Genomic DNA, 21,404 nt, shown 5'->3' with positions numbered 1-21,404 from the left:
CCCATTCTATGGTTGTCGTGCGTTGTCTTTGTCTATTCCCATCGACCTCAATAGGTCATCTCGTGGCGTGGTGTATGGCGTGTGGTGCTGGACAAGTAGTGTCCCTTAATCCGGTTATTTTGGTGAAAATTATGTTTAAATGCAGTGGTTTGATTCCAATAATTAAAAACAGTAATAAATTGAGTCTCGATTAATATTTGGTTAAATAAACGGATAGTTAAATTGTTATCTATACTTACTTACGTATCTGTAACGTACACTATAGGTTCTGGTAATCTATTCGTCCGATGAGTTAACCAATTCCTAATCGAGACCGAAGATATCGTCTCTAAAACAGATCTGTGTAGAAACCACTGTGGCAGCTTAGTAGCTTATGACTTTAATATAATGATATTTAAATTCAAATTTAAAGAGAACGCAAAGTTGTGCAAAAGACAAAAGTAATGAGCATCGGCTTCCTGCACTTGTGGTTGTTTCGTTACTTGTGTTCCCGTAGTTTCGAAATTTATTAATTTGTAATTGCATTGTGATTGTCTTTGTTTAAAGTCAGTGTTTATAGCAAGGGCGTCGCCAAGAGGCAGCTGCCACCAAGATTCATGAATTGTTGTTTGAAAAATTAATAGTCTTAAATTTGACCAATGAATTGATCAACTTATTGGGAAACAAAATCGTTAAACATAACACATTTGTAATAACCAACTTACCGTCTTTCTTATGTGACTTCGACGACCCCGACGAGTTCTGGCTACGCCTCCTGTTCAAGATGGGACTAGAGTAAATGAGGTGGCGGAGAGACCACCTGGGGAATCTTTTCTTGCGCTGGCCAGCAACGCAAGGTGGAACGTCATTTTCTATTGAGCTGCGCATCTTACAGATCTTTCAACTATGTTCGGTGGACCGTCTTATGTGAAAAAAATGGCCTTTAAATGTTAAGAGTGGCCGGAAGAATCATCGTTCTGGGTATTGTAGAGTATATAAGGTCCTGCAAAAAAAAAATCAATTGTTACTTCATTGAAAAAATATATCCTGCAGAATCATTTCTAGAGCTTTCTCTTAATTCCAAGTAATGCAAGAATATTAAATATGAATTTCAATTTTGAACAAGTGAATATATAGCTGTAAAAGCTTTACTTTTAAGTTTAAGTTTGTCTCTAAAGTAAATAATTGTCCAGTGACGCACATATGAGAGATTCCTAATCTATGAAATTCCTACACAGGGAAAATAATTTGAATCGCACGAAAACTTTGATATTTTTACGCAAAAAATTCTAAGAAGACTTTCTTGAAATTAACCGCGTTGGACATTGTTGGAAAATTTCAACGCACGCCCCTGCCGCCCGTATTCAACACCCGAGGTAGAAATTTATTGGCGGAAAATTTCAAGGCACGCCCCTATCGCGGTAAATTGTTACAGTAGTTCCGATAATTTTCTTGGAATCTCAACAAATATTGGACGGACTGTGGTATCTTTGTTTATGGCTGCTATTTTTTTATTACAATGTTTCGATGGTAATAATGACATTGGCTACTTCAAAACAAGCAGTTTAGTTAGGATTTTTGCTTGGGTTGGACCCAGGGCTGCTACAAGCTCTATGCAGTCCCCAAGAAAAGAAAATGCAATCAATGACTTACCCACTTACCGATACAATATTTCAAAACGTAAGCACTTTTTTGTTTGATTCTGACAAAAAAAGTGGCGCAGAGAGCGATTTATCGATGTGAGAAAAATGATATTGGATCTTTTTTCTGTGTACAAGGCCCAGCCCTGCTACCCCCTAGCTACGCCCATGAAGGTAAGTATATAAAATATATATAATAAATGATCAAACTAAGAAATAATCATTAGACAAATGAATTACTTCTGTGGGTGTTACTCAAGTCATTATTATCTTTCGAGACCTGTAATTCAAAAATGGATGTCATTTTTAGATAGCATAATAAAAAAAGTCATCTTTTGCTTCACGTCTGAGAAATTTGGAACCCAGAATAAAATCCAAATTATTTTCACTTTCTTAAAAGTTACATATATTTCCCATTATCGACGCCACTGAATTGTTCTGTGATAACTTTTATCGAAAAGTGTAGTTTAATGGCCTTATTACATGACCAAAGAATTTTTGTTCGTTTCCGAGCTATTGTCATTGTACTTTTATGAACAATTCTGCTTTTTCCGTCAACGTTAATAATTTGGCCTCATTGTAGTAGCAGAAATAGGCTAAATCTGTGGTCAGGCCATGTGCTCCTTTATGCTCACGATACACAATGCTACTGACTGCCATAAAAACACGTGCCATACATTCGACCAAGCAAAGCACCAAATTCACTCACTCACGTAGAAACGACCATGAAATACACGGCCAACGTCTCTCATCAAAAAACAGGTATTGGCCGACAGGGCAGGCATTAGGGTGCCGCTAGATACACATCGAATAAATTGAGCGATGCGAAGCTTCAGATCAGAGGCAGGCATGTATAAATGTGAAAATATACATCGTGTTCATGCAAAACTACAGTTTGTGTTGGATAATAATCCTGGTTATTGTACAATGACGCGGATAGTGAGATTACTAAAATCTGAAATAGTGAATGCTTCGCCACCATTACTAAATATAGCATCTATTAAAAACTTCGAGTATTTTAGACTTCGGTAAATGTTGAACGGTCATTTTCGTTTTTGAAATGGGTATTTTAAATTTCAATAATTTGTAATTTATCTAATAAATATTGGGTATTGGAAAAACCACCCTTAATTAAATATAATTAATATTCTAGTCGATTTAAGTCTTCGAAGTTTGTGTATTCCTTCTATTATCAAGCACTTTGTCATCATTCATCAATATTAACATTTAAAACAATATGATATAAATCACATCGCCTGACTACATTATAATGACCTACTAAAATCTGCACTAACAATAATTACTATTGCTACAACATTTTAATGGTCACAATCAAGCTATCATTGCAAGTTACGCAAGGAAAAAGATATTGCTCCGGTAAGTCCAAGTACCTACCTATCTAAAAGTAATTTTCTTTAAATTTTCAAATAAATATTCAATCGGATATCAATTTCCTCTTTAACTTTAGAAACGTCACGTGTCTGATCAACATTCTTCGAGTTTTACACGATGTTGAGTTCGTGTCTACTTGCTTTTAAAAAGATGGAAGAAAAAATCGTGCCGTAAATTAGTAGGTCATTAATTAATTTGTAGAGCATTTAAAATGAGAACCATTAAGATTTCTTATCACTATAGCAGCACGCCTTTTGATAAATACTGAAATCAATTATTGGAGTTCTTTACTATAAAATAAATTCATGCTTCCTTTGAATTATTTACTTCTTTTGTAAAGACAAATGAATAGAGGTATTATAAATTTAGCAATTTTAAATAACGAACAAGATAAGCCTTCACTCTAGAAATGAGGCAAAAGTTAGTTTTGTATATTTTAATGTAAGTTTAAATTGCTATCTAAACTTTATAATACTTACAATTTTAATTTAAACAGGCCTTTTCCAACTTTTCCTTTAATAAGAAAATTTGATTAAGTAATAAACCTGAGTGACTCAAAGTTTGAAGACAGATTTCAGGATCTTACAGAAAACGGATAAATTATCTTCTAAAATTAACCAGCAATGCACAAAGTCAAACTTTCAAATGAATTGTAGTACATAGTTTCATATATAGGTATTCCAAATATTCAACGTTTTATTAAAATTTTTAGAAATACGTAAATATATTTTTTTTCCGTATAAGAGATTCCGCAATTAAATTTTCACGTAAATTTCCAGAAAACTGTCGATAATTATTCTCACTACACTTATTATTATGCTTAATACTACTAATACATTCACGGAACTTCCTAGAAATTTTAAAATTCATTGTTGAATATAAATTTAAGGATGTGGCTGGAAATGTAGATATATTACACAATGTATACATGCGCAGATCGAACAATGTGAAATGTTTTGACGAATATTTGAAAAGATCCTGAGTCCTGACTCATAAGGTTATCATGCAATGCAGCGGATTTTTCACAGGAAACAGTCCGCGAATAGTAACCGATCGTTATCAATGCAAAATTGCATAAACGTTGGTTGTGAGTTATTGATTCTTTAAAATATTTCAATAAAAATTACATTTCATTTCGGTTTTAGTTTCCAGTTCAATTAGAATATCTCTCGTACAAAAAAATTACAGTACACATAAATTTTACCGATCTTTTGATTATCGCATGTCGTAAGTACTATAAAAGGTGTAGTTACATTTTTGTGTCGCAAATGCAATACATGTTTGGCTTTAATTCCACAGTTACCTAATAAAGATTTCTTACATCGTTTTGGTACATTAAGCCAGGAAGCCAAGTGACAAGTGACCCAAATTTAGCAGTTTCTCATGGCTATTTAAAACCCGTTTTTAAAAATTCATAACAGATTTCACGTGAGTGCGTTAAGGAAATTAACCATTATGTTTCTTTTAATTTATTTTATGTGTCAATACAAGAACGTAATAATAATGGTAATTTGCAAGTAGAGGAAGTTCTGTTCAGATTCGTTCATCCTGTGTACGACGAAGGATGTAGGTATAAATGTATACAAGGTCTGCGAAATATTTGTAGGTAGAGTAGGGATTAAATTTTCTCTTCAAAATAACACTTCTTAAAGTAAACATTTATGTAAATAAATAATGAAGCCTCAAAATCAATTAACTTAATTATTCTCAATATCATTAAATGACCCAAGGTCAATTTCTTGATTATTTTGTTTGTCAATTATTAGGAAACTTTCTTTTCGGTATTATATAAATTAATAAATTTCGACGCATATTTTATGCATTAAATATGTAACAAATATTTAGGAAATACTAATTCAACATTTATTTTATGTAATTTCACTCTCAACTGTAAGTGTAATTTTTCCATTGAAACCCACAACATAATTTATGACAATATCAAAAACGTTATATCAGGACAACTTAACGCTGGTAAATAAAATATGTTGTAAATTTAATATTTTTGGAATATCCCTAAAAAGCTGTAAACAACTGTCGCCTTCGTTTTAATCGTTACTACTAAAGAGGATATAACAATTATAATAACAACAAATGGAAAGAAAACAAAAATACCACTCCATTAGCACCGGTTACTGTTTTATTGGAAGCTTATCTATCATTATCAGACCACTACGCCTACGGGGCAAAAATATCGCACACTAGTATATCGCATGTGGGACAATTATAATAGCGCTGCGGTAATAAACTGAAGGATTAATACAGCTGTCATATCGATTAATTAATGTGTCAATGAACAGGCACCGAAAACGTTTACCCACGTTACTTCAGAGACAGTTTATATTTAGAATATTAATTCATTCATGAAAGACATAATTCAAGATGTCTGAATGACGGATATACCTATCGGATTCTTCATTAACAGAATTGAAAACCGTACATATACAATAATTGTAATTACATGCAGAAAATTTTAAATTACGGAAAATCCATTCTAAAAACACGTGATTTTGGTGATAAAATAATTTAAATCTTGATAGACGTTTTTGTTCAACAAGGAATTTCCAACGGAAGTACAAATTGATTAGCAGTAATGTGCTTCTCCTCAGTTATAGAGGGTGTACCAAAATTACTATAAATATTAGGATTTACTAGATTAAAAAATAAGATTTTTTGTAGGAATTATGAATCTCGTTCTCCAGACACAGCGTAAGTTAATATTTGTAGGCAAATGTTAGGTTAGGTTCTAAATGCCTATACTTTTAAATAACGTATATGCTGCAAATTCGGAATACTTTAGGACAAAATTGTAAAAAAATTATTATTATTACCCATCTCCAACTAACAAAAAGTATTTTCTTATAAATCCAGAAAAAAAGGTGTGTTTGTAGTAGAAAGCAGTGAACGAATTATATTACAATATTTTTATTAAACATAATTTATCACAATAAATATATCTGACCATGACCTACTTAGTAAGACTTCTTTGTTACACCTGTAGCTTCTACGCTTTTATTTTCAGATTAATCAACTTTAGATCCGTTACATATGCAAACATTCTAAGTGTTGTTCGTGGAACTCATTCTAGTTGTGAATAATTGTACAGAGCAAATTAAAATAAATGAATTCGCTTGAAAAACTGGATTGTTTTCAGTCGACAAACGACTGCATTTAAATACTGTTTGTGTTTTATTTCAATACTGTACTATTTTCTTATCATACGTATGTGTCGATTTTACAAGTTTATTTAATATACCTACTCATTGTTAAACTAAATTTATGTGTAATAAAATATTGTACATATTTTTTTAATTCCTCAAGACAATTTCTAGAAAATTTGTGAACATTTATAAATCTAACTAAAAATTTTTTCAACAGTAATGTGGTAGCAAAAGCTAGTATTTTATAGCAAAACAGAAAGCGAATATATTTAACGAATTATAAATTGTAGTTAGTCGTATTTTCTAATAAGTTGCTACAATTATATCAATTTTTAATACATTTTTTTTTTCTTAGATAACATCTTTTTTAAGATTAGGATTTTGGAGACCTTAACACGATTTTCTTGTGTCATTACTTCTCCACAAAAAAATCGTTAAACCGTTTAATTTTCGAGAAAAAGCGCACAAAATTGGAGGTGGGTTCGACAAGTTAAATTATTACCCTAAATGTTTTTTTCTTGGTAGATATCTATTTACGAGTATATGAGCTAAATAAAGTTTTATTGTTCTTTCAAATGTTAAGCCTGACAGAGAAAAAAAATTGATTCTTTCCGCACAGAAGTAAATGCACTTAAAGAAAAATAAATAGGGAAACAAATAACAAGGAAGTCGTAATGTGATCTCACAATCTGGGCCAAAAACTTATGAATAAGTTCAATGTCTTTATATATTTCCCGATAGGTAAAAAAAACATTTGCTGAGTAGAGAACCAAAGGAGTGTTAGACTTACTCTTTCTACCTCATTAATTCGTAACATACCGTTTTATCAGAATCAAAATTTTGCTATACGTCGAGAAATCATGACACTAGGGGATGATTTTATTCATAAAAATAACGGTAACTTCTACAGAAAAGAAGGCTAATCCAGTAACCATAACTCCTGGGATGAAAACAAGATTTAGGTAAAGGTCCTTTAATAATAATAAAAGTAAACTCCTTCTTCATCTACCCAAATCCGATTTTTTATTGAAAGATACCTTACTGCAAAAGTTTATTATCCGCTGTAAGGATTCTATGTATATTTAAGATGATCAATATTATCAATTACTTCAGCAAAATTATCCTTCTTTCTACACAAGAAAGAAATCCATGGGATTAAAACCTGGAGATCGTGGTGGTCATTGAACGACGTGTATTTTGACATTGTTCAACCTGGTGGTTTGAATTATTTACATACTGACGCACACCTCTACCATAATGAGGTGGAGTACCATCTAATTCTAAGTTCTTCAATAATACATAATTTCCAAATCTCTAGGTCACACGAAGTTAACGTGCACTTGTTCAGTGGCCCTCACTGTGTCTAGATTTTAATTCCATGCATTTCTTTTTCTGTGGTAGCATGTACGATGTTTTATATATTGAAGAAATTAACAATACTAAACATCTTCAAGGTAGGACTCTTATGACGGTTAATAAACTTCGACTTTCGAAATATAAGATTTTCTCTAATAGAGAATCAATTAAGGATAAGGGTAAATAGAAAACTTATGTTAGTTTTACCATAATAATATAACACTAGAAATAAATAATGTGCTAAAGCAAAAATCGGTTGAAAAAAAAGTTAACGCAAAATATTAATTAAAATAATGTTGAAATGATAATTGTAATATTATCACACAGCTGTATCGCTATTTTCTTAATGAATTGTCTCCTAATTCTTTTCTTCGGGTACCCTGTATATTAAAAGACTTTCGGATTTAGAAACGATGTTAATATAAACTTTCTTCAAATCAAATTCTCATGTATCAAGTATTCCAAAGTTTACATTTTATTTTGAAATATCCTGTAAACATCCGTCGTTAATGAGATAAATAATTGATCGATGCGAATTTTTGTTGGTTGACTTCGCAAGAAATTTAAATCTATAAGTTATATCTATTTACCTCATTTTCAAGCCACATCACACACTATTTATAGACACACAACATTTAAAGAATTTAAAACATAGGAAACGTTTAAATATTTTTTATTTGCACGATCTACGCGATATTATCTTTAATCAGCCCGAACAACCAGTTTCGTTAGACATTTGTTTCTGATATACCCACATAAAATTAATTAAATATTTCCCATAAAATTAATGACCTTAACTGGGTGCATACATGAATAATAGACTAATTTAACAAATGGATACTTTTGTTCGTTGACTTCTTAATAGGCTTACGTAACAGACAAATATACATTCAGTCAATATTACAGTAGACACAAGGATAAGTTAATTACATTAATTTTGTTCGACTGACTTGTCTTTCAGATAATTCACCTTTACTATGATTTTTACTACAAAAACGAATTACGAAATTTATTCTCATACAATATAAGTACTATTTGATGATAAAGGAAGTAATTGTTTAGATCTTTAAGAGATGGTTCCTCTTTGTTTGGGTTATCGACAGATCTCTTCGTCTACAGGTAATGTAAGTAAACATCGGTATCTGCGAGGAGAGAATGAACGTAATGGGTATTCATTAGGGACTCCAAATCTGCCCGAGCTAGGCACAAGGGCTTATTAAATGTATTAAAGTGAAAACAGTTAAATTTTTTATATACGCAAATATCTTGAAATATGTTTGATATAGTATAGGTTAATGAAACTTGGGCACAGCAATTTTAATTAAGTAAAAATTCGATGATAAATTCACTTGATTCGCAATTGTGAGAAAATATCTGCCATTTTATTTTCGAAATATTATTTTTTTTAAAACTCAGTAGAAATTTGTCTTACTGTGAAATTCTATGCTAATGATTTTTTTCGATTTTTAATGATGGCTTATTTTAAATTAAATTGTAACTAGAGAGCCCTCTACATTCGTTCTGTGGAACGAGTTTTGTGTTATTTTGATACACGTACATTTTCAACATACAGTGATTTAACAATTTAAAAACAAAAACAGGATAAAAGTTCGCAATAATTCCTGTTCTTCGAAGCAAAAAATTGAAAAAAAAAATGTGGAAAAATGTCAGAAAACTCGAAATAAAAACAGATAAAAAAAATATTTATTAAATTATTTTTCCTGATATATTATCCGGAGTAAACCTCAGTAAGTATAAAAATAACATATTTTAAGAAAAGTTATAAATAACTTTATTATCCATTATGCATAACTTTTCTTAAAATATGTTGGGATCGGAATCTCAAATTAATAGAGCGCATACAAAAATTAACAAAAGTTATATTCAGGGCGATTCAGGTTTAATTTGGATATAAACTCTTTTCCTAAATCGCATCGTTTCAGATAGAGGGCGTTGAAATAGAATTTTTCTCCGCTTTTCCTTCATAACTTTTGAACTACTCATCCGATCGAGGTGAAATTCGGAACACAAACACTTCTTATGATCACACATAAGCTTCTTAAATTTGAACCACCTACCCCTTTTAGAAATGTATTTTGTGTGCTACCTACCCCCCTCCTACATTATTTCAAAACTTCAAAAAAATTAACTAATTTCAATAAAACAGCTGCACACCACTTTTGTCTCATTAATTTTGAAACTTTTTCGTCTCTTGTTTTTGAACCCATGAAAAACATCTCACAATGATTTGTATAAACACATTTTTAGTGGAAAAGGGATAAAAATTCCTACTTAACGCTCTCTATCACTGAAACGACGTTAATTAGGAAAAAAAATGTATATCACGAATGAACATAATTTTAACCTGTTCTATCGATTCCCGAAGTTATTCAGATTAAACCTTAATCACCCTGTATAATATTTATTTAATATTATTGTATTCGAAGAGCAACAAGAAACATCTTATTTTTTTCTTGAGTAAACTACGAGAAGGAACAAAATCAGTTATCTATGACTAAAAAACAACATTTAAAGCATTTTTTGAGATAATTTCAATATAAAAACAAACTTAAAAAAACAAGCACATAAGAAAAAAAATAAAAACATGCCTTGATGAGCCTGAACATAAAAATCGAAATGGTATGCTGGTTTTTAAATTAAAATAATTTCCAAAGTTCCTTTTATTTTTAATACACAATATTTACATTGGCAAACATAGTAATTACAAAACCTAATACCCTACACGTTTAATTTTTTCGAAATTTTCCATTTTCTAAAATTTCTAAAAATTCTAAAAGTATTTATGTTATTCATTGATTTTATTTTACACGTACATATTTATATTAGTATAACATTTTATATATAATTTTAGCACAGGAAAAACCTTATTGTATACAATTCGGAGAATTTTTATCTTTACTTAATCGAGCCATTATTCATTTCTAAACAAACCAATTCGTCCAGGACATGGATTCGTAAGTTTTCCTGAAAATAATCTAATAAAAAAAATGAACAAAGAGTAAACTTAGAAAAAAAAGAGAACAAACTTAAAAGAAAACATTTCCTCGAGTTTGAATTTGTGATGTTAAATTTATTTATTTCTGTAGACGATTGTTAAACCATGCTTTCTCACGTTTGTAGAACTTTCATGTCTGTTCTTGTAAAACACAACTATCAAAGATTGACAATATTTTATTATAAACAGCTGTCTAGGAAATCCCCGAATACACAATTTGTTTTCCCGAAATATCCGAAATGTCTTTGTTTTATCAAAGGAAGCATTTGAAAGACGTTCGTACATAATGTTGCGCCTCGATTGGTTCTACAAACAAACGTCTTTCTCAACAGATACTGTCGGCGTAGACGATTTGTCAGAGCAGAAAGAACTGATCGACAAAACAGGAAGAAGTCGTATTTATATTTGTTCCCTTTCTCCTTTCCATTCCAACAACGAACGATGACAGGTAAGTTCTATCCTTAAGAAATAATTCACTTTACCCAAATTGTTAGAATATATGCGAATGATCCAATATATAAAAAGCCTAATATATCCTTCCGTATCCTTGAAAGTATACACATCTGCGAGGATTCGACTATGAAAATAAAACCAATCCACGACAGAATATTATTAATTAAAAATCACAGTTGAATTGTTGCGATTGCTGAGAATTTGATAGCCTGTTTTTAATCAGTTCAAAGTTGGCCTATATTAATAGAACTGAGTCATATGACTTCATTGGCAAGGGTCAAACTGCATCATGAGTTCACTCATGACCACAATGTTTCCATAGGCCTAGACTCAAGATATACATAATCCCGGAGGTCATATAAATAATAAAAACAACACATGGTAAAGATATTTCCAGCTATAACTGATGTACCACCACCTACCCTGATCGGCGAAGCTCGACAAAGGACAAGACAGTTGAAAATCTGATCGATATTAACCAACGTCGCAATCAGTCCAAGTCACGTGTGTGTCAAATTTGCATTATTACCGAAACGCAGTCACTGATTACAATCTAGATATCACCTTGTATTTATTCAACATCGTCTACCTAATTAGAGAGCAATATTTCAGTCTTACGCTGAAAATTTTCAGTGTATTAAATGGGCCAAAGCCAACTAGGAAAAATATTTCAATGCGGCTTATTATAAATGTTTTGCATTCTCGTCGTATCCAAATTTAATAAATAATGCATTGGGTGATGGCGCCAGAACAAAACGTTCTATGGCATTAACGCAAAAGAGTAATAATTATTTACGGAACTGGTTATCGCGACGACCTTGAGTAACAAATAAGGTCCATTCATAATGGAATTCTCAAGTGTCAAAAAGAACTTCAAATTTTCTACATTTCCAGAAATATCTGCAACATTATCGTTAAACGAACTACTCTCATGTGGCTTAAAGTATCATGTTTTTTCGGATCGCTATGCCGATGCCTATGTACTCATTGTCAGTCGCGTAGAAGCTTTTGCAAAGTCTTCTCAAGCCCACTGAAGATGCCAATAGTGAAGAACGACGAAACGTCAGGAGCACTAGATGTCACTAGTTACAGAGGTCAGTACGAAACGTCTCTGAGAACTATTAAATGTCTATGAAGCGATTCCATCCGTAATGGCATTAGAATCAATAATAAAAACCAAAGTCACATCAGGGCGGACTTAGGACTTCTAATAGCGGGTTACCCTCACAGACCCTAATCCGAGAACAACAAGGGTGACCAAATATTCCTAGCTATGGCTAAGGAAATGCATTATAAATAAGGCGACCAGAGCCAGGATATGACAACCCGAAAAAACATGGCATTTTAAATAACAGCACGGGCAGTAGATGCCTTAAAATAAAATTAGACACGTTTTAACATTAAAATTGTGTTTGATCTGACAGACAGACACAAGTAAAATTTGTACACAGAAGATATCTGCCTTCCTATTATCTAATAGTCCGCTGAATTAGGTTTTTTTTTCAAAAATCGGGCCAACATCGAATTTTATGGGGTTAAAATTAAGTAAAAATACACAGAATAAAAGTCTAAATTTGTGTATTTGTAGAGGTCAGTCAAATTTGTTCTTTTTATTTAATGCTGAAAATTTTACACATTTTTTTTTCACTGCTAATTTTGCAATGTAAAAAAATGCTTGTAGCAAATTTCCTCAGAAACAAAATCGATAAGTATACCTTATGTCGATTAGAGGCTTATTTTCGGAGATATAAGCGAAAAATTGAAAAAAGAGCAATTTTTTTCTTTTGTTATAAACAATATGACGCCCGACCTCTACTTATACACAAATGTAGGCTTTTATTCTGTGTATTTTTTACTTAATTTTAAGCCCATAAAATTCGACGTAGACCCGATTTCTGAAACAGGTATGTGTTTGATCTAATTCGCCCGGATCATAAGGTCTCCTGCCTCTATCACTTCTATTGTGGTTTCTTTTCTTGATCTGAGCATCTGGTCAAACAATACCGTATCACAAGACTCGACGCTCCTACTCTAAACTTATTCCGTACTGTTTTATAATTACAATGGGAAAAATTAAATCAGACCCCGTCTGTCTGCCATTAAAACATAAACCTATGTACCTAGACATCTTCAATTCTATTTAGACCCGTCTTTGACCCAATTACATCAAAAGAATAGATCACGCTTTCACTTTAACATCGTTCAATTACACAATCTAGTTCATTCCTTACTCCTCGCTCTTAGCGGATGAATCACGTCCACTATTAAGCCGACTACTTCGGAGCTTATATGAATTCCTACGACTTGAAAACGTGCATGCCTACGATATACGTTTATTTTTGTTATTCGGATGTTAACATGCAGCCTCGCCACAGCCGAAGAAAATTGCATAGGCGTGTTTGATACCATAAACGCCTCGGCATTAATTATTGCCGCATATCTTGTAATAAAATGGCTTGTATACGTGTACGTGTTGTTTAGTGGGATTGTACTAAACAATGAAGTCTATTAAAATGAATATTTTATTAATTTGAAATATGATACATTTTAATAGCTGCATGTGTTTCGATATAATTAACAAGCTTCTAAAAACAATTGGTATAGCAAATAAAAGCTCTAACGTAGTCGTTAAAATGTAATTCATTGATTTTGCATAGAGTTGCCGGAATTATTAAACTAAATACAATACGCGGGACGATTTCTTACATTCACGATTAAGGACTGGTTAAACCACTGTCAGTGACGTCATTGGTCAGTGACGCATCAGACGTGAGGTTTTATATTATAGGTGGTAATGATTGTGTAAATAAAACAAAAATAAATTCAAATTTCAACTTCTGACCACTAGTTTTTCAATATTTCAACTTGAAATTGTATCGTCTTCCGTTCAGAGCGGTTTCACCTCGTATACCGCCTACATAATCAAGTTAACAAACAATAGCCTAGTCGCTGCAGATGTTCCAGCAGTGTTAGAGATGAAACACCGGAGGATGGGTAGAACGAGTACATGATGTCGCGGCCAGATTCTTGTCTGATTATACAGAGCCACGCCATCTCATAAATATTCCCAGCAACAAAGTTTAATTAACTTTATACTACGATAGAACGGCTCCGTAGTGGAATTAATTTCATCACCACCGCATTATAATAAATTCATTTCTGGGTAAATAGCCAACACTATGAGAGTAGCAGGCTTTAAAAATTGAAAATTAATGTTTAATTATTACTTTCTATTATACTTTATTATTTGGTTTTAATATTATCCAAATTTGTCCGAAATATTTTCTAAAAATATGATGTAATTGCCGTTAAGTCAACACCACGTGCTAAAATTTGCCAATTAGTCACGATGATTAAGTAAACAATGTTTAGCAAGGCTTTGTTAAGTTTAAACACGGTTTCCTTAACAATAAATGTTGACTGAGAAATTAAATGGTCAATGATAAATGTTATTTGAAAATTATCTTTTTAACCTACTGTCTCTTACCAATTGATATGATTACGAAATGTAAAGGGGGAAGTGAAGAAACAATGTTACACTTTTTTTCTATCAATAACGTAAAAAACAAAAATTATGACTAATGACTTAATTTTGATGGGGATTATATAGTTGCTGTACATATTCTGATATGCCGAAAAAGCAAAAATAAAAAAAAATTGTCACTATAACATCTTTTCCTTGGTACATTAGGATTTGTACAATGTTACAAAGCACACATAGTTAAATTTTATCCCATTCATTTAAATCTATAAATAACAAAATAATATTGCACAATACAAATTAAAATAGGGTTGAAATTTATTACGAAGCATATGCACAAAGAGTACTCAATTTTATAAAAATCGAAAAGATAAAAATCAGAATGTGAATTTTTTAGCTGATGGTGAAAACGGATGTCGACACTGCCTTGATTGACTTTTCGTCTCAGGAGTGTAGTGTGCTACCCACGTTTCGTCACAATACAGTTAAGGACTTGTTCAACTGGCAGGATTCGGAATAGCGGCACTCAGTTCAACACGCCACTACAACAACAGTTCTCAACTGACTGGGACAAATGAGCGTGCGTTCTGCTCCCGATACCGTGGCCTTGAATGCAGTGTTGCCAACTTCGTCGAAAACAAAACCCACAGAGAATATCAAAGTCTCAGTACTCTTACTTTGTGGATATGTGGATATATTTGCATTTGAAATAAAATAAAATAAAATAACAAAATACATTATCAAACTGCGTTACTACAATACCTTCCTACATTCTTGTCCTCTACATAAACTACTCACAATGAAATCAAAATTATGAATCACCTCTTACTGATAAGCACAGGTTTAATTACTACCGAATGATGTGGCAAGCGTTATGTTTCAAAAAGCAAAATATTTACTTTTATATAGGAATATGTACTTTTTAGCTTAAAATATTTAGTTCTTCAACAAAATGTAAATAAATTTGTTTGCTTATTGCTCATCTTCCTTAAATAACTCACAAACTGAAATGAATGTGGATAAAAAGACTGTTTTCTCTGTAACAATGTTGCCATACTTCGCCTATATTCTTTGATAACTAAGGGAAAATGTCATGTGTGTATAAAATAAAAAAATATGTATTCTAAAATCACGTGATTCTGTAGACGTTTCTAGGAAATCGTTGAGAAAACAGCAGGTTACGGAATTATTCATAAGAATTTTGAATTATTTATAACTGGTCTCCCAATTCCACAAGTTGAATTTGATTTTCATGTTTATTCAAGCGTCAGCAATTTATTCAAATTAAATTATATATCTCATTATATAGCATTGTTAAAAACCCAATACAACCTTAGAAATAACTTTTTATAGACGAGTTATCAAATATGAATATTAAATATCATAGACCTTTTAAAATACAGTTCTTCTTGAGATTTATTTTAACTAAAATGGCGAATAGTGAACAGTGAAATTATAAACAGAAAAAATGTATATTGTTTTTACTTTCAATAGGTAGGTACTTTTAATTATTACATACCTTGAATTTACTTAAGCACCTATTTCACAACCATGAAAAGTTAAAACGTTAATTACTAGATCAAACAATAATAAAAATTTACAAAACGCGCTATAAAATCATTAAATTGTACAAAACTTACACAATTATCTATCTATATCCAAGTTTTTCAGAAGTTGCACCTATTAGAACTGAGTTCAAACTAAACTGAGAATGGCACAAATCATAATTTGCCACTATTAATTATATTGGTAATTAGAAGGTGTTATTGTAAAATTTGTTGCAGGTTATTTCATACTTGAATACGTTTACTAGTTTGCGACAAGAAAAAAGTGGGTTCTCCTATTAACTTTATAAAATTGTTACAACAGAAATTTTCCATTTCGTACAAAACCGTTACGAAATTACAACAGTGATTTGAGAAATTAGTGTAAAATAAAATAGAATTCAAGATAAGAATTTGTATTTTAATGAGAATTTTCCTAAACAAAGGAAGAGCTAAGAGCGTTGAGAAATCACTAAATTAGTAATTAATGATTAAAAACGTAGAAGTTGAATAATGAAATATTAATTATGAAGCAATTAAATAATTTTTAATACAAAACAAATGTTTATAAAAACATTAATATACTAAGAAATTTATTCTTTCTATTTGAATCTAAACTAAAACAAAATATACTTTGATCTTTACTGATTTTGATTTTTGTATTTATTAGTTATGTGTAATTGAATAAATATTAGAAATTTGGCACTTGAAAAACAAATACATAAGTAATTTATTTTTAAAAACTCTTTCATGCCAAACCATTAGAATAATAATAGGACAGAAGTTCATGCCAAATAATTGCATTCGCTTAGACAAAATGCAGCACATTGTAAATTTTAAAATACAGTTTTTCCACTCATATACAGGGTGTCGACCAAAAAACATGAGGTATTTCAAGGGTAGTTGCCTTGGGTCAAAATAAACTGATTTAGATCATCATTAGTATGAATTTATTTCCTCAAAAAGCTACAAGCTTTTTTTTAAGGTAATTTCTCCGATTTAAAAATAGTTTAATGAAATATATCAATTATGACCCTTCTGATTGTACTAGGTACCAAAAAATCAAGTATCGCAGTAGGTGTTGAATTTTTGGTGTTATGTTGGCCTACATTGCAAAAAAATATTTATTTAAATACTTAGGTAATGATAATTGATGACTGCTGTAAAAATATTAATATTTCTCTGATCGGTGCATTTTAGCATTTTTTTTAAAGTAAATAAAATTGCACTTCAACAAAAAATCTGCGTTTTCTTAAAATCCATACCAACAAAAAATAGGAAAAAACAAAAGACTGTTTAAGAAGTTCTTAGCAATCTCTATGTTTTAAACAAATAATAAGATCATCTTCGCATTCACGTGCCAAAAACTCCCATATAGCAAATTTCATTGAAATATCTTCGTCAAGTGACTGACTGTTATATTGGTAAAATTAAATGAAACTTGTTAAAAAAGGAAAACTGAATTAAGTTATATAAATCGTTTTATTTTAACCCAATGCAGGTATCATTCAAATATGTCATGTTCTTTTCTGGACATCCTGTTTGCAAAAGTGATTTCATCAGAGCTTAGTCGGCACGAAAAGAACATTTTTTCCTCTTAATCCGAAGATTAAAATATCAGGTTTATAACTGTCTTAATTAAACCACTAAACCAATTAAATTTGCATGGATTTCATCAATTAACCACATTTCAACGGAATATGTTTAGTGCATACGTAATATTTAATAAAATTAATAGAAAGTGATAACATTTTTCCTGATAAATGTCACCTTCTGTGTGACAGAGGTTTTGTTTGAATAGAACGTTTGCATACTTTTCTAAGTTATTATAATTCATTTTGAATTAAATTAACATAAAATTGTATAATCAATAGAAAAAATATTAAAATATAAAAAATATTTAGATATCTAGTTCTCAAGAACTAGAGATATTAGTTTGAAAAGTTTTGGGCAATTTTATAAAAAAATACCTACTTAAACAGTGTTAGCCATTAATAACTACAACTACTCACTAGTCACAAGATATGTGCGAAAAAAATCGAGCAGGTGTGCTAGAAATGTCACCTAAAAAATAAATCATTCGCACCTTCCACCACTTAACAAACTACAATGTTTGCCAAGTCAGGACAACCTCACAATTTATTTTTCAGGCAAATTTGTGAATTCAAATTTATTTGCTGCTAGAAGTATAAATAAGAATTAAAATATGTCTCAAATTATTAAACCGAACTTTAATTAAATATTAACCCTAATAAAAACCAATATTCCATTTTAAACATTTAAATTTTTAATAATGATAAAACATTTTCCAACAAAACTAAAACATTTTTGTAATTTATTCTAGTCGCTAATTTATATGCTTTCCCGAGTATTTTTCTATTCATTCAAACAACGTTACATTATAAATAGAATGCCAATCATACGCTATGTTCCAGACTGAATGTGGTTAGTATTTACCATCGGCGAAAGTTCAAAGAACCTCTTATTAATTCATCGTACGTACGAAAAAAAAAAGAAAAATTCCTATCACTTTCTCTCACCCACCTACTTCTGATAGATTATGATATATTATTATACAACTACTCGGTCTGTCACAATCCATATAAAGAAATCTACGTTATGTAACCGCGATACTGGAACTCTATGTAGGTCGAATGGGCCAAAGACGACGACAGGTTAAGAAATTCGTAAGGATTTATAAAGGAACTGATTGTTACAATCAAGACCTGTTTGTTTGTACAACACGATCCACCAAACGTTAACCACCAAATGTTAACGCTTCCAAGAAATTTAATGTATGAGATGGACTTGTAATCAGAAATACATAAACATGAATGATAATACAGATACTTTGATATTTATAGAAATAGTAATTCTGTGGTTATTTTGCCCATACGTACTATTGACAATTGTAGATTGTAGCACGTGTTATTGGCTGCAATTAATATAAACAGCTCGATAATAGATATCAATTATCGCTTATTTTGCTGGCTAATTTAAGATTACGATACTCAAATAGCTAATATGCAGGAAACTTATCGCTAGTAGTGAATACTAAAAGAATAAAATATCCGCTAAGTATTCAGGAAAAAATACCACACACGTACAAAAGTATTTGTTCTACATTTAAACTAAATGGTATGTAAATTTTGAAGGATTTCAAATGACACAAAACGTCTCCAAAACGATCGGTAATACTCTCACAATCAGGATCATGGAGGATTTTTGAAATGTACAAATAGTGCTGCTGACATAATTTTCTTGCCGATGACAGGTTGATTGTTAGAATGCCAAAATATTAGATTTCATAATGTATAAATAAGCGTATCTGACATTTCCTTCAAACATAAAATTCTTAATCTATATTTCTGTTATTTTCAGAAGTTGAGTGAACTTATTCTTTGGCTAACAATCACTGAATGTGCCAAAATATGAAAAACTGATAAATTTCTGTTTTCCTTCGATTAACTGGGTATTTTTCCAACAGAACAAAATTAAATAAACCCTATTCTCTCAACTGTAAGAGTTTTGTTTTTGTTAATTGTGAAATCATCTTTCCCGACTCAATGTTTCATAATTAACCAACCAGTTAAACATAATACAAAAAGCGAAAAAATTAAAATCATAGTGACATATCTAGTTTTTTTTTGTATTTTATACATATTTTAATTGTCTGTGTTACGTAATCAATTGTAATTTTGAGTTTTGGATGGAAAAAAAAGGATATACCTAATATATATCTGACATTGTCTTACCACAATCTTAAAAGTGGATCTCACCTTACCCTGAAACAAAAGAATTAATTAATTACATACAGCACACATAATGTGATACATGATCGTTAATAATAGAGAAAAACCTACGAAAAATGTCACCAATTACTAATCCGTTTTTGCATTCTAAATGCCACAGAAAAAAGTTCACGTTTCTCTTTCGCAATTTGCAATGTATACCATAACCATTCCAAAACCTTGAGCAAATTGCATTGCATAAAACGACAGAATAGAGAAACAAGCTAGTCGAATACGAATTTATAAAATTATTATTTATAATCTCCTAATAATTTATATGGTATTTAAATTTATTATTATAGTTGGATATTTTAAATATTTGATAATCACATTGAGAATAGTTCTTAAAAGAAAATGAAACAAACATGCAGTATACGAAATATAAATAAATCAATGTTAAAGTCGGTAACACTACCATTTACCACCGAAGTTCACGGTATTGAGAAAATTCCCAATTTTCGTAACTCTTCAGAAAAATATAACCAGTAACATTAACCATTATACATATATTTGAACAATATTAATTTTTAAGTCCCCTCAAAAATTCATTTTGGTCAAATTTTTAAAGGAAAAATTAGAAAAAATTACTATTTAAGAAGAATGGTTATTAAATTTGATATGCTGTGAAAAAGCAGATTTTTCAGGTATATTTTTGTTATTATAAAGACAGAAAAACGAAAAAAATATTTCCTCGACCTTCTAAAAAATAAGTAAATGATTCCTTAACTCCCGTTAATTAGGCGCTCTACTTTGCATCCCATCTGCTTACTGGCAATGCGCTGGCGCACCACAGAGTTTTCCAACGTTGAAGGGAAACAGCTGATTTCTCCAGTCGTCTTGAATTTTGCAATTGATTTCAAAATCAAAATGCAGCGCAGCCTCCTAACTTGATTAACAACGTGCTATGGACGGATAAATGTTTATATTTAAATTTTTAGCGGTACTGGCATTTTAAATAGGTAGGCTACTCTTTGAAAAGCAATAAGTCGCACAATATGGTATACGTATTACAAACTGAATAATTAATTGAACATAAAAACGGACGATATTATAAATTATAAACTGCAATTCGAAAACAATCATTATCATTATACATTTGTTTTTATTAACAAAATAATAAATAATACTAGTTAATAACTTAATACTTAAAAAGTAAAAAAAAAAATATGTTACTCATTTAAGTGTATAGATAAAAAGGTCTGGTATTGTTCACTATTAAAAACAGTAAAAGCTAGGTTAGTGACCGAACACGGTAGGTCAAGATTCACTCTCAATAAACCTTTGTAGGTCTGCGGTCAGGAACGGTCCGAAAAGGGAAAAATCAAATGATTTGATTTTTTTTTCAGCGTAAATATGCATTTACATTTTTTTAAATCGCGTATTCGTATTCTACTCATTTTCCCTATCTTCCCTTAAAATTAATGACATTATGACTGAATCACCCTGTATAAACCAACAGCAAAACCCGTACATATGATTTTTTTATCATTACATACTTGCCTACGTTGCCAAACTCAACGATTATACGTATAGTATGTACGTAGAGAAAACCACGAACCACCCTGTATATGGGAGCGCTTGAAATTACTTTCTT

General features: G+C 30.9%; 1 protein-coding gene across 6 annotated transcripts in view; it reads right to left on the bottom strand.

The window, feature by feature from the left end:
* LOC108914875 (E3 ubiquitin-protein ligase RNF19A) overlaps positions 1–21,404 on the bottom strand; it is a 115,996-nt gene that overhangs the window by 51,013 nt on the left and 43,579 nt on the right. For 2 of the 6 annotated variants that reach the window (XM_018720805.1, XM_018720799.2), the window contains exons 2-3: positions 19,799–19,804; positions 705–982 (exon numbers count right to left, since the gene is read on the bottom strand). In XM_018720805.1, the coding sequence (XP_018576321.1) occupies positions 705–867 (163 nt within the window). In that variant the 5' untranslated portion in view covers positions 868–982; positions 19,799–19,804. Of the gene's footprint in view, positions 1–704; positions 983–3,490; positions 3,508–19,774; positions 19,805–21,404 lie in introns of those variants that run through there. The other 4 variants (XM_018720820.1, XM_018720794.2, XM_018720812.1 and 1 more) reach the window with 3 other exon arrangements.

This window comes from Anoplophora glabripennis, unplaced genomic scaffold (assembly GCF_000390285.2).
Source record: "Anoplophora glabripennis isolate ALB-LARVAE unplaced genomic scaffold, Agla_2.0 scaffold19, whole genome shotgun sequence".
NCBI lineage: Eukaryota > Metazoa > Arthropoda > Insecta > Coleoptera > Cerambycidae > Anoplophora > Anoplophora glabripennis.
The sequence above is the reverse complement of the archived record's forward strand: the minus strand, read 5'-3'. Positions and strand labels throughout refer to the sequence as shown.